General features: G+C 37.4%; 2 protein-coding genes across 2 annotated transcripts in view; both read left to right on the forward strand.

Moving 5' to 3' along the window:
• SPATA16 (spermatogenesis associated 16) overlaps nt 1-9,436 on the forward strand; it is a 234,513-nt gene extending 225,077 nt beyond the window's left edge. The window contains exon 11 of the mRNA XM_033135364.1: nt 9,110-9,436. Coding sequence (XP_032991255.1) covers nt 9,110-9,232 — 123 coding nt within the window. The 3' untranslated portion in view covers nt 9,233-9,436. The remainder of the gene's footprint in view (nt 1-9,109) is intronic.
• Nucleotides 9,437-11,831: 2,395 nt separating this feature from the next.
• On the forward strand, nt 11,832-20,102 carry LOC117032836 (homeobox protein NANOG-like). Its single transcript, XM_033124467.1, is given in 2 exon segments — nt 11,832-11,836; nt 19,175-20,102. Coding segments are annotated over 2 exon segments (933 nt in total).
• The last annotated feature ends 1,581 nt before the right edge of the window (nt 20,103-21,683 follow it).

A 21,683-nucleotide genomic window follows, 5' to 3' on the forward strand; every position in this document is an offset into this window, starting at 1 on the left:
TGGTAGGAATGGAAAATGGCACAGCCACTGTAGAAAACAATACGATAGTTTCTAAAAAAAATGCACCTACCATATGACATAACATTTGCACTCCTGGGCATTTATCCCAGAGAAATGAAGTCTTATACACAAATGTTTATAGCAACTTAATTCATATAGCCAAAAATTGGAAGTAATCTAGATATCATTCAAAGGTCAATAAACTATGGTACCTCCATACCATGGAATACTGCTAAGCAACAAACTGTTGATACATGCAACAACCTGACCAAATCTCCAGAGAAACATGGAGTTATATACGACATGATTTCATTTATATAACCTGAAAATGACAAATACAGAAATGGACGACAGATTATTGGTTGCCAGGAGTCAAAGGGGGTGGGGCCTGGAGGAAAATGGGTGTAGCCATAAAAGGACAACACCAGAGATCTTCCTGGTAATGGCAGTGTTCTGTATCTTGAGTATCTCTATGTCAATATCCTAGCTGTGGTGTTCTACCACAGTTTTGCAAATTGTTACCCTTGGGCAAACTGCATAAAGAGTACACAGATTCTTCCTGTACTACTTACTGATGCATGAGAACCTATAATAATCTCAAAAAGTTAAAAAAATATATATTCAAACCTTCAAATAATTTATGCCTTGAAAAATAAATTTTTAAACAGCCATGATACCTGGTTTCCTAGACAGAGTGATAGCTAGGTTTTGTAATGTTCTTTATACTAAAGATAATAAAAAGTGGTATCATTATGGGCATTTTCAGTGAAGAGAAATACAGTTTAGCAGGAAGTTTTTTTGCACACTTTGTAACATCTCTGGGTAGGTGCCTCAGAGTTTACATTGTTCTTTCATAACTAAAATACTGAATAACATGCCAAATTCACTAAATGTAAAAGGAGAAATATGGAGCTCTTATGTTTGAATGCTGGCCAAAATCTAAAGAAAACTACTATATACTGTTTCCCCGAAAATAAGACCTACCAGACAATCAACTCTAATGAGTCTTTTGGAGCAAAAACTAATATAAGACCCGGTTTTATATTATATCATATCATGTCATATCATATCATATCATATTATAAAGACCTGGTCTTATTTACAGTAAAACAAGACCGGGTCTTATGTTAGTTTTTGCTCCAAAAGACACATTAGAGCTGAATGTCCGACGAGGTCTTATTTTCGGGGAAACACGGTATTATGAATAGCAGAAACAATTTTGTTTCAGAAAGTAAGCTTACTTTAGAAATTAATTTCAAGCCTGTTTGAAAACAATTGTAATTCTAATTAGAATTAAAATTCAAACCATTTTGGATGATAAATATTTAAAAGCATTTGGTCTGGAAACTAAACTGGAACAGAGCAAAGAAATGAATGGTATCAAATCCACTGTGGTGGAGTGAAATGTCTGTTTTGCCAAGAGGATTTTGGTCCCCACTGCTAATCAGAGGAACCACCTTCTCATTCTGTAACCACCACTACAGTCACATAAACCTGATATTTATTCCTAGAGAATCCAATTCTTATTTCATCTACCGTTTTTCTTCTTCAAAGACGCCATTAAAAGCTTTCCTAAAAAAAAAAAAATCCTTTGAGCACCCAATTCCTAAGGCGTGAACATGTGCAAACGCCTTATAAACATACCTAATCCTCTCTCCTTGATCCAAACCAGATGAAATCTAATAGGAAGTCCCAATTCAAGCCCAGCGCCTTTCTTCTCAGTGTAATCTACCCATACTTTTGTGTTTTAAATCAGCTTCTTCTCGCTGCCATTATTGGAAAGAAACCACCCTGGTTCCCAAGGTATAGGCTTAGCCTGTGCAGGACACACCACCCAAGTAGCGAGCATCAGGCAGTGGGCAAAGGGAATTCTAGGAAGTAGCCAAGTCATGTTTGAGGGGAAAATTAGAACTTCATTGAACTTCCTTTTATTTTATAGCTTAGTAGTGATATTAGTTTGCTTGAGCTGCTGTAACAACATACCACAAACTGAGTGGCTTCAACAGAAATTTATTGTTCTGGAGGCTGGAAATCTGAGATCAAAGTGTCATTATGAGGGCCGTGAGGAAGAATCAGCTGCTTGCCTCTCCCATAGCTTCTGGTGGTTTGCTGACCATCTTTATTGTACCTGGTTTGTAGGCGCATCACCCTGATCCCTGGTTCCATCTCCATATGGCATTCTCCTCGTGCGTCCAGATCCCCCCTTCTCATACGGACACCGCCATTTTGGATAAGGGCCCACCCTCAGGACCTCACTTTAACTTGGTGACCTCTGTAAAGACCCCATTTTGAAATACTGGGAGTTAAGATTTCGACATCTGAATTTGGGAGAGACCCAATTCAACTCATCACAGTAATGTCTGATTTTAAATAACTTGAAAAGGAAGAAGGCCACCACATCTTCACAGTGGTTCTCCTTCCCACTTGCCACATCTGAACGATGCCCCTTCCAAAGCTCTATTAGGCCACTACTGTGTTGTCCCTTTCTGTTATCACCTCTCACCAGCTTTGCTCATGTTGAGTTTCTTGCTATTTCTTTTGTTAGTTTGTCCTAACGAATAGATAGCTTCCTAACTCTCTATTGCCCTGAAATTCAGTTTCTTGCTCAGCAGTGCCCTTGGCCAGTCTTCACACAATAAATGAAAGGGGGTCATGTTGCTTTCACCCCTGGCTCACAGGCCTGCAATTACCAAATGAAAGTAGGTTCGATCTATGTACAAATGAAGCTACAGTCAGCACCACAAAGTTGTGGAGAGTCAATAGAAATCCTCCTTCACACAAAAGCTCTCACCTAACCCCATACTTTCCACCTACATATAAGAATATGTTGGGTATATAAGACAGAAACCCATTTTACAGTAAAAGATTATCAGAGAAAATATTCTAGTACCCTTTAGCACGTCTATACCAAAAGTGACTATGAAGTGTTTGGAAAAATATTATTTTAATCTGTAAAATCATTGCATTTTTATCTTGGAATCCAGTAGAAAATCCTAAGTTTTGATATGCTGAAAAAAAATTAAATCATTAACTGAAAAGTATTTTAGTACCAGTAAACAATCTAACGCAGTTATAGGAAGAGAAAGAAACAAAGTGTGCTGTGAACGACCTTCTGAATGTTAAGCTAATCTATTGTAAGGGCCCCTTAGATGCAAAATAAAATTCTTATACATCTGTAAGTTTTACAGGTATGATCATTTTATAAGTGGGATAGAGCAGAGGCCCAAGAATCCTAATATCTATGGGTGGTTATATTAACCAGTTCAGTATCTTTCATTACATACAAAATTACAACAACAGAAGTGTTTGATCCTCTCATTTCCATAGTGCTTCTTCTCCATGAGGTACAAGGCAAAGAGCAGTGCATCCTCCTTCCATGGAGCACATTTCTGTCGAATGAATGCAGGCCAAACTAAACATCAGAAAATTACTACTTTAAAGTTGGAATGGATTTTTAAAGTTTATTTAATCCAGCCCACAGGTCACACGACTCACAAATATTCCGCTCCCACCAAAGACATCATCTAATGTGTGATTTCCAATCTCTGGTGGGGGGGTCGCCATACGTCATCCTGAAGTCCCTTCCACTTTTATATAGTTGTGCAAAAGTTATACCTAATATCAATATATTACCTTCTTTTTTACTCATTTGACTAATCATTCACTTATGCATTGATTCAACAAAGTTTTATTGAGAACCTAGTATGAAACCACCAGGCACTACAAAATGTACTGCTATCAGTCATTTATGAAGAGCCTTTCACAAACATCAAGCCATTAAATCCTCACAAAACCCCTGTAAAGTAGATCATGTTTATTATTATTAATTTTTATTTATACTAGAGATGAGAAAATTGAAATTCAGAAGTTAAGTGCCATGACTAGCAGAATAACTGAGACTCAAACTCATCCTCTAATTCTAGATAGCCCTCTCTTTCCAGTGTGTATGCTAACAAACAAATCCATCACCTCTTCCACATAAGAGTCTTGATATATCTAAGGGTACCACAGATTCCTGCTATGTTTTCTCTTCTCCATATTAAACACCTCTGGATCCTTCAACTTTTCTTAATACTGTTTGGAGTTGAGACCCTGAACATATCTAGAACTCAGCAGAGGAGAGAAAACCATTGCTTCTTTTGAGAGAGACGTATTTTAAACATTGTAGACTGTACTCAGATCAGCTTTGCGTAATAATACTGTTGATTTATATTGAACTTGTAGCTAGTACTGTGTTTTCCCCAAAATAACACCTAACCGGAAAACAAGCCCTAGCATGATTTTTCAGGAGGACATCCCCTGAACATAAGCCCTAATGTGTCTTTTGGAGCGAAACTTAATATAAGACCCCGTCTTATTTTCGGGGAAACACGGTCTATACTAGCAGAAACTCACCTTTCTCCCTTCCCTTCTCTGCTCCCTTCTAATTCTGCCTTTTATATAGTGGAATTTTGAGACCTAATCACAAGGCTTGAATGTGTGTCAAATACCTACTTAGCACAGTTAGTAGGCAGCATCCCATACACAGGAGAAGCCAAAAACACAGTGACCGTTAGATGAAATTGTTCAGCTTTCTAGTTTATTTCACTTTTCTATGTATTTTTTCCATTTATTTATATTTTACCTATTTATGGGGTGTACGCTTCCAGATTCAAGTATTAACACTATTGCTAAATAATTAGCAATTCACACCTATGTAACTACGTCACATAAATTGTTTAATGTAATCTTATTAGGACCCAGTGAAGCAATTGATAGATGAGGAAACTTCGATTTCAAGAAGTTAAATAAGTTTGCCCAAAGTCATTCACCAAGAAAATGCTGGAGCTGTGATTCCAACCCAGACACATGTGACTTCAACAGCAGGCCATATCTCTGCCATGACCACATTTTTCTTCTGAATAACGAAAAGCATCCTTTTTTTGTTTGTTTATTTTTCTTAGTAACTTTTAACTTCTAGAATGCTTCTCACATGGTAGACTATAAAACAGTGGGTTGTTTTTTTCTTTTCAATTTGGAGTTTTGCATCGTTCTGACTTTTAGCCTAGTGCTAGGCTATTATTACAAGTACATTTTTTTAAATACATATCTGATTATGGCCTTTTGTCCATCTCTTGTATTTGTCACTAATTAAAATCATTCTTTTTCCCTAAAACTACCTGTACTCCTTACTTGTTATGATATGATCATTATTTCAAGTTAGAAACTTCACAGTCATTCCTAATTCTGCCTGCTTTCCTATCCCAACACAGAATGTTTCATCAAGTCGATAGCTCTTACTTCCTTTAATGTCTCTTAAATCCTTCGTTCAGACCCTCATCGTAATTTTCATGTCCTATTGCACTGGTCCCCTAATGGATCCACCTGCTTCTAGTCTCCCTTACTGCACTCCACGCCACATAATGACGTCAGATTTTTCTAGCCACATACCTAAATATTTTTCAGCTTTTTATGAGCTGACCCCAATCTGTATTTCCTGCTGTCTGTGTCTCTATGTTTCGGTGCCCTCGAGGTAATGTCTATGCTATCAGCAACTCATCCCTATCAAGGAGCCCAGGATTTCTCACAACCTTGCTTTAATGGATGCCACTTTCTCTGTCTGGAACGTGTCTCTTGCCCTGGTAAAAACCCAGTTCCTATCACCTCCGGTGCACCTCCATATTCCTTCGGATAGAATTCACTGGTCTGACATTTTTGTTAACAGAACTCTTTGTACATAATTCTTATATAAACAGCATGCTTTACTATAATACTTTGTCATTAACTGCCTCTCCTACACAAATATGACTTCTTCATAAACAAACATCTTGATATTTTTGCTTGCCACCTTAGTACAGCAACAAATACATAGATGTTCAATAAATATTTGCATGAAATGATGAATGTACTTCCTTTGAAATCGGGGCTGACTAGAACTTTTCCTGTAATATATATTGGTCTATTTAGTTACCTCCACATTTCTTCCTAATTTATATTATTTGTTTTTGTACTGTTAGAATTTCAGTTTGGAGATCTCCTATATCCTCAGGCTATCTTCTCTTTTATGGTTTCATAGTCATCTTTATTCTGGACTTTTTGAATCTATAGTAAATCATGACTGACAGACTTTTGTGTATTAAGAATTGAAATGTCCTGAGAAACTAGTTGATAACAATTTCCTTACTCTTTGATGTGGATTATGACTGATAGCCATATGGTAGGTGAAAATCTGCCCTCCTTCTCAGACCTTCAGTTCCCCTTGATTATCTGACACCCCAAAGTTTTCTGCAAGATCTTTTGGTCAGCTGTCCATATCTCTCTAATGCCAAGTTAGCATTGGCATATACATACACAAGAAAATGGTATCTGCCCATTTTCCAAATGGGAAAAGTAGACCCAGAATGACCGAGTAGACTATCTGATACAGTGAAGCAACTAGATTCTGTACCAAAAAGGAAGTCTAATAAGGCCTCTGCTCCAAAAAACTAACTCATTTCCTTCCTTACATGCTTACATATTTCTTTGTGTTTATTTCCCTAAGGGCTTTACAAAAATTTATATCATTTGCAATCTGTTCATCTTAGTTATATGAATCCATTTTCTCTTCAACCAGCATTTTTCTTTCCTTGACTTAAAAAAAAAAAAGAAAATAAAGAATGAGCTTTACTAAAAACATGTTGCAGCTCTCCTACGCTTCAGTAAGTACAGAAGCTAAAATTGACTTACTTTACTGCATAGTGGGTCATTCACTTAATGGTATACTCTAAGAGAATAACCTCTGATTTGATGATTTGAAAAGATGTGAGGGCTCATCTTAAGACTGGCTAACTGATCTGATGTGAGTACAAGTCATGGAATTTTTTGGCTTGGTGTATCCTTGGAAACTATCCAGGCCAACCCTTTCCTCACCAAAGGGTGGTGAAAGTTGAAGCTCAGAAAGTCCAAGTTACTTCTCTGGGGTAACAGACCAGGGTTATAAGCTGGGCCAAGAGCTGAATTCAACATTTCTGGCTCCTTATCCAGAACCCTTTCTACTTTTGGCTGTTTCAAGCATGGAGACCACACCTTGTTATTACCTTGCCTCAAGAGTGACAAAGCTAAACAATGCTAATAGAATGGTGGCATATGAAAGAAGTAATTATTTAATTTGTAAAAGAAAAGGAAGCTTTTGCTATGCTCCACACCAGGCATTACTCTGAGTACAGAAAAACACATTGGTTTCTGAGTGTCTTCAGCTCTATTATCAGAGAGGAGAATTATGCGGGTCTACCATATCCTAGGTGCGGGAATAGTGGACAACACGGACCTAGTTCCTGCCTTAGGAGCTTAAAGCCCAGAAGGGAAGACAGATATGATACAAATCATTATAAACAATTAAGTAAAAATTACAATATGCAAAGAGATGCATGGGCTGCTTTGAGAATATGTTACTGAGAGACCAAATCTGATCTGGGCTATCAAGGGCTTTCCTGAGGCACACATGTCAAACCTGAAATCCAGAGGATGTGTCAGGGTTCCAATGGGAGTATTCCATCAGAAGGCATAGCATTAGGAAGATCAAGGGTGCAGAGAACACTGCACGCTGTGCTTACATATCTGAAAGATGTATCACACAGCTGAGGCAGATGGAGTGATAAAAACAGAATTAGAGACAAGTGAACCAGATCACCCAGAGCTGTATAGGCCATGGTAAAGGCTTGGGAAGCTGCTTAAGTATTTTAAGTAAGGGAAAAACGTGATCAGGATTACAATTTTTAAAACATCGATCCAGTACCATTAGCAGAATGAATTGAAAATTCAGCATGCAGGCAGGCCAGGTAGGAAGTAAACACAGGCCAGGTGAGACATGCATGTCATTTGTACTCAAGACCTCCCAGCTTAATTCATCAGTCCTCTCGATTCCAACAACACGTTTTGTGTTTCTCCTTTGTCCGTAGTGTTTGTAATAAACGGCAACCCAGTTAGTCAACACTACTATTAATAAACACAATTTTAAAAAAAGACAGCAGCCACCTAATGAATATTTCAAAATAATTATTTTTTTGAATCACTGAAAGAAGCATTTTTGGTGCATTAGGATTGTAATTTCAAATTGTGTTTGGGCTAATTGCAAACATTCTAATTGTAAAGAGCTTTGATTTAAATAATACATTTTCAGTGCAGATAACATGAGTGAGCCATCACTTCAACAGTTGAAGCAATGGTAAAGTGCCATCTATTATGTTTGTTTTGATTGTGCTCTGTTAATTTTTTACTTATGATTTTGGTGTGAGTTGGATAATATAAATATATGGAATACATAAAATGATGCATTGACTTCATGACAAGACCTAAAAATATTCTGTCAAAGTATTTTGATGATTGCTGCAATGATCAGACATCATAAACAACAATGTGCTTTTGGAGAAATTTAACTATATCCGAGTTAAGTATGAATTGTTATATCTACAGATTTTCATGAGGGCCCAACTCAGCATATATGTAAACTGTTTTATTCTATAATTCTTTCTGACAAATTGTATAATACATTCAACCAACATTCATGAATAATTAGAAGTTTTCTCAGAGAAAGACTAATACTTTATTTTTAAGAATTATTGATTTGTGTGTCAGTATTTTACCTTATTCCCTGAGGTGTGGCATTTTTTAAGAAAATGTGGTTTTTCAAAATTTGCTTTTGACTTAATAGGGAAATGTTTCTTGCTAAGACAACGTGGAATATTCATTTTTCTTCCAAGTTGTCCAGGGCCATACAAGTGCTAGAATCTCTGGCTTGAAGGAGGTAGATTTGTTTGTTTTCATTCTTTTTGATAATAGATTAATATTTCACCATTCATTTCTTTTTGAAATCCCTGGATTTACTGACCATTAAAGACAGCAAGTGATTCCCACACCAAGCAGGTAGGACTGAGTGGTAAAGAAAACTCCCTCATGCCTGCTTCGTTTCTAAAACAGGGAAACTCAAAATGGAAACAGAAGGAGGCCTTTATGTGCAATTGTTTCCATCTCTGCCAGTTCTGTGCCAACATGGACCTCTATATGCCATTTAATTTTAAATACTTCACCGTTTTCCTAAGGACACAAAACCCAAGAAAAACCAACAAATCTTATATATGTTTATTTCTTCTAGGTTGGACGAATTGAAGACTTTCTATACCAATTAGAGGATGGTTTCTTAAAAACTAAAAAACTGAGAACTGCTCGAAGGCAAAAAACAAAAAGGAAGCGGCTTCAAACTGTGCAGCAAAGCTAGTCACTGGGGAGCAGGCGCTACCACAAGACATTCCTGAGAAAGGGGCAATGACATCCTGCCAGCCTAACAGTGGCAGCTCCGTAACTAAGGACTATCACCAAGGGAATGAGGTGGCACTCCCCTTGGCTCATCTTTAGCAAAGACGATCTATAATTCATGAATCTCAACTGGCAGCAATAAACATTCTCAGCAAATTTGACTCGACTCTTGTTCAAATTCATCTTACTTAAATAGTTTATAAAATAACCATTGCTGCTTCTTTCACCTGCCTTATTCTTTCAATATTGACTAAGGAATGCCAGGACTACCCAAGTATGCTTATAGTATAGTTGCATATCCATGTGCAGTTATTAAGAATTATCCACATACTACATACAGATATAGACAAACAATATAAATGCAAATTTTAAAAATCATACAACTGATAATAGACTTTCTCAATCCTTATAAAGATGGTTATATTTGTTATGGCTGATGCTATCAGTTATCTCTTTAAAATCTTGATTCTTTCCTCTGGATCTTTTATATTCCCTCCCCTTCAATGATTCAACACAATGCACATATTTGACAAGATAGTGAGTCAATAGCCATTACTCACGACCTCAGCTGACACCAACAAGGGGGTTTGAAGACAGGGTATGGAGGAGGAAGTCAGATACACAGTAAAACAGACAGGAAAACATAATTTTTAAAAGTGGTGGAAAAATTAATAGGCTCTCAGAGTACACTGATAATAAACAACATGAAAAGGGAAAGAGAAATAAAATACCTAGTGCTAAATGATTCGTTATGCAACGAGATTGTAAAGGAATCAGTTAATAATTTAGCTTTAAATGTATGTTAGGTTTGTATAGTCATAATTATTCAAGATATAAATATTTTTAAATCCTGAAATAAAATAGGATCTTGGTTTCCCTGGGGACAATTTACTTCTCCCCTCTTTTAATCAAATAGTCCCCTCTTTTCTATCCAGCTCCACCCAGAGAACACCATCATTGCCATCAACTTCCCTCAGGTTAGTTATTAATACAATTGGAGTCGGTTAAAGACTGTAGAGTTTAAAAAACTCCGTTTTGCTTCTAACCTCACACCAGCCCCACCTCTCAGTTCTGTTCTCACAATTTCATTCTATGGGCTCTTCAATCTAGCCATCTGACCACTGATGCTGTTATCACTTCTGACCATTGTCCAGGAATTTCCCATTATTAAAAAAAAAAAAAGCTTCATAATATCTCTAGGAAATGAAGCTTATCAGCTTTGAATTTTAATTTTAGCGTTCAAATTTTATTTTCCAAACAGATTTCTACGTTCTGTAACAGTTTGGGGTTTTTTTAATTGTATTGGAATCTTAGCACTGCTTGTTTGCTTACGCAGCTCTTTTCTGAAACCCTGTTGATATTCAATAGCTGTTCAATTGCCTTACGTTTTTTCTTTGAAAATTAGGCTTCTCTCATTCCAGCGTACCTAAATGTTATGTTTGAAAATAATATAATTGCAATTTTTAGATTATGGCTTCACTCTTTGATCATTTCCCCCAAATCCAATACGAAGTATCCATTGGTTATTTTGGCTGGGGCTTCAGTAGGGAAAAGAGAACTGTTTTAGTTGGTTTTAGGAAGGATGATGTAAAATAGGAATCCAAAACTTTCAAAAGTTTTTAATTCAGATCCAAAATCTGAAAACTTTTTTCAGAAAAAAAAAATCGACATTCATAGCCCTTCAACAAGGTATCAAATCTTTAGAATTCTTAATAGATGCAATAGCAATGGCCACAGGAATTAATTTTGCTCATGGTTTCCACACTGCCATCAAGAGCCTGGAAGAGCAATAATGCAACACAATTTACTGCACCTGGCCTCCCATCCCTTGTTTTTTAAGTTGTCTTCCAAGAAGGACATGTAAAGCAATATGGTATTAGTAATAAAAAATAATAATAATAAAATAAAATAAATCAATACTAGAGAAAGCAAAGTTTACAAAAATAATTTCAGAGTGATTATCTTGCTTCAGCTTCACAATTTCATCGTGTATACATTTTCTCCATTATTACAATTGGAGAAAGAGGGGTAAGACCTTACATGACTCCAAGACTCATTCTTTCCTCTGCTTGCTATTTGAAATATGGTCCATGGATGAACAATATAAGCATCACCTGGAAATCTGTGAGAAATGCAAGATTTTAAGCTCCTCCCCAGATCTACTGAATCAAAATCTGCATTTTAATAAGATCACTGGATGAGTTCTATGCACATTAAAATTTGAGAACTGCTTCTTTACTGTATTGGAAAATATTTTTCTGTCACCTCGAAATTAACCTGACACAGAGACTGATGATGTATCCACTGTTAGGTTTTGACCCAAATGATTATCTCCTAATATGATCATTTCTGCAAAGATTTAGGCACCAAAAAAAAAAAAATTAAAGTTCAGTGATAATAGGATATGTGCTCTTTTTCAGCCATTTTCTTGAAGATACGTGGAATTTTATCCTGTAATATTTTGAAGACATTAATTGAAACAAAAGAAAGACATATTGGCTGAAAAGATACACATTTTATAATCAGACCAATTTAAATATTATTAATTATATAGCTAGTCCATGCCGTAAGTGCTTCTATGACTTCAGCTTCCTTTGTCTTCCACTACTTCTGCATTCTTTGATCATTTGCTGATGCATCTGGATGGGGAGCAGAGCTCTGTTGATCTCTAGTGCATCTTTCAAAATATACAAACAGATTCTTCCCAACTTGTCTACATTAAAGTGATAAATGCTGTCCATAAAATGTATCTTGAGGAACTGCCACTGGGGATTCTTCCGTAAGAAACAGTTCCAGTTCGGAAGTCCCACCCCCAAAGGAGGAATCCCAAAGGAGGCCACCCACGACCACACGAAAATCATATGCGTGCTGACCAATGTCTGACCTAATGCCAGGCACTTGATCATTCTCAACAATTCCTTGATCATTCTTCAGGGCATTTTGGTGGTGTGAGTTTGTATGTGTAGGGGTTCAGAATATGTCACCCTAAAATATGCCATGTTGGCATATTGATTATTTTGAATTAAAGTTACTTGAGAAACAGCCAGTGCAAGAAGGACACTCAGATCTTCCTTCATCCCTCTGAGAGCAGGAAATAAATTTCCCATGTGAAAGATACCCTCCCTGTACCAGGAGGATAGAAGACATTTTTATCACCAGAGACAGAGAATTTAGGGCTGAGAAAGCTGTATAAACAAACCTTCTTAACTCTTCACCATCTACTACTCCGCGCCCAAACCCCTCTGCCTTGTCAATTCTATGCAGACTTATTGTTTCTTTGTCTAAAAGGTAAAAAAGCTTCCAAGTATGGTCACATTTTTCGGTCTCACATATTTGTGGGGCTCTCATAAGCACATACATACTGTATTTTGCCATATATAATGCACTCTCATGTAAAATGCACACCTATGTTTTTGGACCAAACTTTCAGGGAAAAAATCTTTTGTTTTAATTTTTTAATTCAAAATTTTATTTGTTTGCATTTAGGTACTTGTTTTTTGTATTATAAAGGAATTTTATCATTTATTTTTAAGATATTATGGTACAAGAAATTTTATGTAACAAATAATTACAAAACACAAGAACAGATACAAGGTACAAGAAATTTTATATACTGGCAACAAATTTATGATATTTATGCATCGTAGAAGGCCAAGAACTCTTCATCGTTGCAAGTTCATCGAAAGTTCAACAAAACCGATTATCATATTTTTCCAGGGTATTATTTTGCATGCGGATATCATTATTGATTTCTAGAGTTACACTTTTAATTCATAAGTACAAATAAAAGAATTTAAAACACTTATATAGATATGGAATTAGTACTGTCCCTGTAGAATGAGCATCCTTATTTTTTTCCTCACAAATTTGGGCAAAAAAGTGTGCATTATACATAGCAAAATTCAATAATTAAATTTGGTTTTCTCCTATTAATCTGATTTTTTTATTTCAGGGATATCTCAGCCAACAACCTATAAGGGAATAAGGAAAATTATTTTTCCTCCCTTACAGATGTTTGTTTTTCTCAGTTTTTCAGTTTCAAACTTTTCAAATCTATGGAAAAGTGGAAAGGATACTACAATATAACGGATATACCCTTCACATCGAATCCCCTGGTTATTAACATTTTGCCTCATTGCTTTCTCTCTGCCCCTTGTAGCACTTTTTCTCTCTCTCCTTCTCTTTCTCTCTCCCCAAGTAAAATCCATGTAACACATTTCAGAGAAAAACCAAATTGTTTCATTTAATTAAATTACCTTATCATGAATACTATACTAATCCCCCAATTGCTGGTCTCAATTTGTCCTCTGCATCAAATTAACCAAGTGACCACAGTTACTTAGAAACTGCTGGGGAAGAGGCTTTGACTGGCACACACCAACCACACTGTCCCTGTCCTCTTTTTTCACTGCTGGCCTTTCTATGGCATTTCTTTGATAGTCACAGCAGCAGTCAGCAGGGGCTAGGTCCTTGAAGAAGAAAAAGCAAGTAGCAAAGGCAAGATACTACCTCAGAGCTGGTAATTCATACTTCCGTGCATCTCCAAAGGTGGCATCTTTATACTTTAAGAAGAGATGATGCAATTTTCGTAAATAGCCAAAAATTACTCAGAACTCAAATTGGTGAATAAAGTCAATGGTCAACTGAATGATGCTATTCTGTGTCCAACACCATGTGTATCTGTGAAGTAACAGCACACATAAAGGCAACTGCATTGAAGTAAGTACAGCTTTCCAAGGTGACTCCTCTGAAGAGAAACACGTGTACACTGGTATCTACATGCCAGTATGTTTGTTTTTTTTTTAAAAAAAATCTGTCTTGCCAGGAGCTTCTATATGCTTCTGATGGAACAGAAAACTTTAAAAATCAAAAACCTGTCTAGAAAGCAGTTTGTCAGTACGTTTCATGAGCCCTAACGATGTTTATATCTTTTGCCCCAATAATGTGCCACTTTTAGTAAACTACGCTGCAGGAATAACCAAATATGTGTGAAAAGATAAAAGTTAAAAGGTATTGATCACAGGGTTATTTCAAACAGAAAAATAAAATGAACTCAACCAAACTTTCCTAACTTACATAATAGACTAAATGATTTACGACAGTCTAACCAATGTTTAACCTAATAACATAAAATTTTTATGATATTGAAAGAAAAAAGTAAGATATAAAACTATATACAGTACAATTATAACTAGGTTATAAAATATATGCATATAAAAGAATGGAAGGAAATACAATAAGATATTAAAAATGGTTATCTTTAGTGGAGGCAGTTATGGGAGATTTTATTATCTTTTCCTTAATATTATGCAATAAGTATATGTTCCTTGATAATAAGAATAAACATCCTTTAAAACATTCTTATTATTTAGTATCACTCTGTAGAGAAAGACCAATTTACATCAGTTTTTCTTTGCCTATTTACAAGAATACACACACACACACACACACAAACACGTGTGTGTGAGTGTATACATATATATTCTGATATTCGCATCACAGATAATTGTTGTTGCATAGACAAAGGCTAGTATCAGCATTTTATGTACAGAATTATTTGTGGCATAAAACTTTTTATGACTACCTCCACCAAACATCCCTTTTGTTACGCAAGTGACTGCTACACAGAGCACCAGTTATGGTGTTTTACTTGCCTTTACAAATAGCAACTTGATACCACATATGGGTTCTTCCTATCGCCCTTGCTTTTTTTGTGCCTCATAGCTTTCCCCTCTGATTGTTTTGTTTCATACTTTCCCTGTACTCACAGGATATCATCTTATAAAATACGATCACAGACCAAAGTCCTTTAAATCAAAATGTATTGAAAGTTGAGGGACCACCAACAGAGCAAAGCTTTGATTTACAGTGGCTTGATTCATTGAGAGAGCGTGATGGCAGTCCAAGTTCAATCAGATATTTCACAAGTTGCCTGATCCACTCAGCAGTTCCCAGGGCTCCCAGGACATGGATACAAAGGACTATTGTGCAATCTTGACAAGTAGCAGATTATCAGCATGGAATGGAATGACACCTGGGGGCTGGCACCTATTTTTGACAAGCCATCAAAGGGAGGAAAAATCAGAAAACAGACCCAAAGAATATCCCAAAAGTTATCAATGTAAGCATATTCTGTGTGTGCCTTAATGAGAAGAAGCCTGAAACACTCAGTCTGTATGAGATCATTGGAGTTCAAAATCACTTTCCATGTACATTCTTTAATAAATGTATGGAAACTTGAAAACTAAATATTGGGTATGCTCTTTTGTTGTCATCTTCTATCGATCCAGGGCAATGTGCAGAACTAATATGCATTAATAATCCAGACTTTAACTTTCTTTTTAAATAAATGTTTAGGAAAAGGCAAATATTCAGTGAGAAACGGGAAGACCGAACCCCTAGTACTGACCGCAAGTCAGCCTTTTCTCTGAGTCTTGTACAACAGGTTTACAGTTATGAATTGCTATGTCAGGCCCTGCTTCCTTAAAACCAGGAGGGGAAAATTGGTGTAGCACAGCTATTAAATGTAAAACCCTAAGAACAGTCCCTCTCAAAGGTACCACTGAATTCGAGTTAGCTCATGATGATGGAATCGTCACGTGGAAAGCAAAATGCACTTAGAGTTTGAAGGGCTGAGTTCAAGTTCTACCTCTTTTGTAAAACTGGATAATTTTTTCCCTACCTAATGAGGTCTCTCAGTAAGGAGGAAATAAGATAATGAAATATGAAATGATTTTTAAACTCTGAAACAATAACACCTTACCTTTATTGACAACTCACTATAAACCAGACATTACCCTATTTAGTCCTCACTACAAAGCTAAGAAGGAAAATATTATATCTCCTTTTACAGATGAGTAATCTGAGGACCAGAAGGTAAAGTAGCTAGAGAGTAGCAAAGCCAGAGTTCAAACCCAGAGTTGAAGCATGGTATTCTGCCTCTCTTTGTTTTATCCTTGTGTTACTGTTTTTAAGACCTTGTGGGTCCCAGGTAACATCAGCTTTACACATACCTGTGATTGCCCAGAAATGACCTGAGGAGCTCACTCTGTCCAATTCAGTAGCTGCTAGTCACGAAGGACTATCTAGCTGCTGAAATGTGCCTCGGGTAACCCAAGAACTAATTTAAACTTCAATTTTTTTAATTTAACTTTTTAAAGTTAAATTTAAAATCTCATACTCAATTCAGTTATTGGAAAACTTTGAAGTATTCTTGGAACAACCTGGGCATGTAAATCCACTTTTCAACTATAAATTTTACGAAATTTAAGCACAGACCAAGTATTTCCAAAGAAAATTTTGCGCCCAAATTGAGAGATTTCTGTAAATGTAAAATATACACCTGATTCCAGAGTTATTATTTAAAAAAAGATTGTGAAATCTTTCAACAACGATTTTTATATTGATTAGACATTGAAATGATATTTTGGATATAGTGATTCATATAGTGATTCCAAGAAAACATATTATTAAAAACTCACTTAACCTGTTTCTTTCTTTCTTTCTTTTTTTTTTTTTTTACGGTAGCTACTAAAACACTCAAAATTATATATGTGGTTCACATTATATTTCTACTGACCAGCACTGGCCTGGGAAACATGTCAGCAGGCACTGGGAGCTCTCCCCTCCTCCTGGCAGGAAGCACTGATGGGAACTTGGCCTTCCTACCCTAGCTGTGAGTTACTATGAGCTCCTCCAAGATCCCCAAAGGCAAAGCAGTTTGCTTTCCCAGACAACTGACCGTGAGAGCCCTGGTTCATTGGTGTTCCCCCTTGATGAGTTTGCTCTCATGCTCGCCTCTAGGATGAGCAAACAACAAGGAGGTAGGTCCTGCTCATGGAATATACACCCCCAATGAATCCAGCGCAGTGTCCTATACCCAGCCCACCTTTCGTAGAAGTCATGTACCCCATACTTTGTTGAACCTTGCTGTAAGTTTCCCTAATAAAGCCTTTCTACCCCATAGAACTGTAGGATTTGCTTTGACTCATGACAGATGGTGACTACAATGGGACCCACCCATTTTGCACAACAGGGTCTCTTGGGAATACATGGAAAGAAGGGTCCAAGGAAAAGACTAAACGTCCTACTCACAGGAAGGGAGACACTCAAAGCACACTGAAATTTGTGATCTTACTGTAAATGTGACACATGTATACTTACCCCAGGAGAAGTCAAGGACATCTTGGTTACATTTGTAACCACTGTAAGTCCCTTGAGTCACATTATCTTATAAAAACATAAGTGACAGTAAAGCAAAATTCCTGCACTAACTCACAGTACTGCTCTTAACCCAGAATAAAGCAGAAACACAATATTATTCATATACCCCAGGGACAAGGGACTCCCTATCCACTGTTGATGAGAAGACCCACCTCTTAATATTGTGAATTAAACGTCTACTGGAACATCCAACTATGTGCCGGGAGATAAAAAACACACTGGGACAGTAATGTGAAATATAAAAAGCACTGGATTTTTCATTATGTCATCTGGGTCTCAGTCTCCTAATCTGTGAAACGAGGGTAACAGTCCTCCTATGGGTGTTGAGAGTCTTAAGTTGATCATGTATTTTAATTGTCTAGACAGGGTGTGACACATACCAGAGACTCTTTCAATCTTAGTGCCCTCCCTCTGAGGGATAAAAGAGTGAAAACTGAAAGAGTGAACACCATAGCTGGTGAGGAGATGGACACCTAAGGCAGTGCTATAGCTAGTGGGGTAATTGTGCACCCCTAGAGTGACAGGAAGGAAGGAGGGGCTGCTGCTGCCTCTGTGTGTGTGCGTGTGTGTGAATGCAGGACAACCAGAGGCGGATGTTCAGAGGTAAGAGGGCGCAGGAATGTGACACTGAAGATGTAAGAAACTGAACTGAGAGGATGTGATCCCAGAACAAAAAGTAGGAATGGCTTCCTTGAAAATAAAATTGCCCTCAGCTTGTTTTCTTGTCATTGGCATTCCTCATAAATGTGTAGCACAGAGAAGCCAATTATTTGAGGTATTTAATGAGCTGTGTTTCAAATAATCACAATTTTAAACTAAGTATATGTGTGCTTTGCCAGAATTCTAGATCTTGGTAAAACAGAAACTTGCCTTCTCCCTTTACAACTAGGTGTCTTTTTTTCTTCTTTTTTTCTGTTCTATCTGAAAATCTCAAATTTGTCCTGCCCACTTTCTTGATTCCCAGGGTCACTGCCGCAGCTCAGGCTTCATATATCGTCTTCCATGAGTTGTAATTATTCCTGATGGGCCTCATTCTCCCAGCTTCTCCGACCCCTACGGCCTCCGTCACGTGGTGACCAGTGCAGTCTTCCAGAATCACACGTATTGGTAGCAGCGTTGCTTTTCAAATCATTAGCCACCCATTCCCTCAGAGTAGGTTAGACCACTTGGGGTGCTTTGAGACTGATACCCAATCCTGCCGAACTTCCTGCCCATCTCTTGAGTAGTCCTATCCCAGACCACCCTGTATTTCAGTGGTACTGAGCATGACACTGCACCGTGACAACTGCCTACCTTCCTACACCCTTTCCCTTCTTCTCTCGTTGGCCTTCAAAGGCTCAGCTCAAAATGTCACTTATTCTTTAAAACCTTCACTCATTCACTTCTCCCTTCTACAATCTCAAGCAGATTTTACCACTTTCTCACCATTCGTAGACCACTTTGCTCATACCATTAGCATAACTCCAGTCCTATCGTATCATCTAAGAATGCATTGTGCCTACGTAGGGCTGGCTGGGCCCTCTTATTGCAAAGGTGACTCACTTCATTCCATCTTTTTGATACTTCCACATCTGGTGACCTTCGTTATTTCTTTAAGCTTTTCCACCTAGATACTTAAGCCTGGGCATTTCTTACAACCTAGCTAGCTTTTTTTCTCTTTCCTTCAACTCCGCAATGTGAGTGTGCATCTGGCTTGTCCCCAAAGCCCACCTTGCCCCGAAGCATCCAATTCTAGGGAACCTTCACCAGAGCCTGAGATTTATGGGCCTGAAGAAAATTATGCATCCTTGCAAATGTCATCTGCTGAGACACTCCACACGGAAAATGCAGTCTCTCCTCTTCCTTCCTCCATGGATCTGCTTATTCAGAACAGCCCTGATTCTTCCACCAGTCCCAGCATAATACTACCCACTTCTGTAGAAAACACAGTGAAGGAGGAAGAGAAGGTCCAGGTCAAGAAACAGAAGATCAGAACCGTCTTCTCACAGACCCAGCTCTGTGTACTCAATGAGAGATTTCAGAGACAGAAATATCTCAACCTCCAGCAGATGCAAGAACTTTCCAACATTCTGAACCTTAGCTACAAACAGATTAAGACCTGGTTCCAGAACCAAAGAATGAAATGTAAGAGGTGGCAGAAATACAACTCGTCAAAGAACAGCAACTATATGACTCGGAAGGGCTCAGCAACTGCAGAGTACCCGGGCCTCTCTTCCTGTTACCAGGGATGCCTGGGGAATGCTTCTGAAAACTTTTCAATGTGGAGCAACCAGGTCTACAATAACCCAACTTGGAACAACCATTCCTGAAACAGCCAATCTTGGAGCTACCATTCCTGGAACAGTCAGAGTTGGTGCCCTCAATCCTGGAATAACCAGTCTTGGAACAATCAGACCTGGAACAAGCAGTTCTACGGTTATGGGGAGGAAGCCCTGCCACCCCAGATCCAGTTCCAGCAAAATCGACCTGTCAGTGATTTGGAGGCCACCTTGGAAACTGCTGGGGAAAGCTATGATGTAATACAGCAAACCCCTAAGTATTGTAGTACACAGCAAATCATGAATTTATTCCCAAATTACTCCATGAATATACAGCCTGACGATGTGTGACGATGAGTATATTATGCAATCAATTTGGGCAGTGCCTGTATCACTTCTAGGATTTTTCTATGTATCTCTGCCTTGATAGCCTGCTTCTTTCTCATTATGCCTATTGTGTCAATTTGGAGGGGTGGGAGTGTGGGGTATGACTGGAGTCTAATCAAAGAGGTTCCTATAGCCTTACTGCTATAGACAAAATGATGACAAAAAATGTCTCTGGCTATAGATAACTAGATATAATAATATTTTGGATATCTTTAGGACCTAGAATCTTGTCTCAAGAATAGAAAGTAAAAGTATAAAGATGTGTGATGAAGGATTATTCACATATTCTGGGGTTGGGAGGCTTGCTTAAAAACCTCAACTCAGGTGAGAGGCTAACGAGCTATAATGTGCTTCATTGATTTCCTCTGCCCCTTTTGCTGTTTTACTACAACCCCTAATTTGTTAATTACTTAAGTATTTGTAAAAGATGTTTTTGTACTTTGCTGTATCATGATAATAGTACTAATTTGGCTGGTTGGTTTATAAGTTTAAGTACAAATAAATACAACGTCTATTTAAAAAAAAAAAAAAACGAATGTATTGTATACACATCGTTTTGCTCCTTTACATTCATTGCGGACTTTAAGAGAAAAGGGACTTTTTCTTTTTTTATCCCCAATCTTCCTTTAAAGTGTCTAGGATAGAGCAAATTCTCCAAAAATATTCACAGAAGAAAAGAAAAACAGGTATGGTAAGAGAAGAAAAGAGAAAGGGAATGTTTCTCAATTGAGTTTAGAATTTATCACAATTGGTTTTTAGCCTACTTCCTAGAGATGAAGTGGCTGTGCTGTGATCAAAAACAACCCACATTGTTTCTCTGAGTGTCACTCACCCCATCTGCAAAATAGAAATAATAGTAATAGATCTAACCTCCCTGGGACTGTTATGGGAGTAAATGAATGGAAAGAGCAGCTGTAAATTTTCAATTTTGAATTGAGTCGAAGGTCATTCCTGTTTTCTAAATGTATTTTTCAGAAAAGGAAAACTAGAAATTTGCTCTAAAATTTTGATGGAAAAAATGTTCTCCTTTGTTGAATAATGATAGGAGATAAAACATGCCACAGTTGCAACTTATCCTCCTTTATTAACAAATTAAGCCATATCAAAAAGCAATAAAAAGAGTATAAGAGGCTCCTAAGAATTGAATTTTTATCCGTCATTCCCCCCCCAATAAAATGAGCACTTCTATGAAAATTATATTACATAAAAACATAATTTTAATATGTGAAGATTCTTTAAAATCACAAGACCACCTGGTAAAAGGAACGCTTAAAATATGTTTGCCTCCATAGAAATTAGAAATGAAAGAAATACAGAAGTGAATGAAATTAGAAAATGCAAAACCAAAACAGTCACAGAATAAAATGTGCTCCCTAAATGTGGACGTATCAGGACGTCCAACTCAAAGATGCCCGTAGGTAAGAGTGTTAGGCTCTTGGTCAGCAGTGACCATGGGAATTGAGAAGTTCTCCATGTGTAGAAAGACCACCTGGGTTACTCAGGAAGACACAGCTGCCAATGGAGGAGCAATGTGGGACTAGAACA

Source organism: Rhinolophus ferrumequinum, chromosome 2 (genome assembly GCF_004115265.2).
Source record: "Rhinolophus ferrumequinum isolate MPI-CBG mRhiFer1 chromosome 2, mRhiFer1_v1.p, whole genome shotgun sequence".
Lineage (NCBI taxonomy): Eukaryota > Metazoa > Chordata > Mammalia > Chiroptera > Rhinolophidae > Rhinolophus > Rhinolophus ferrumequinum.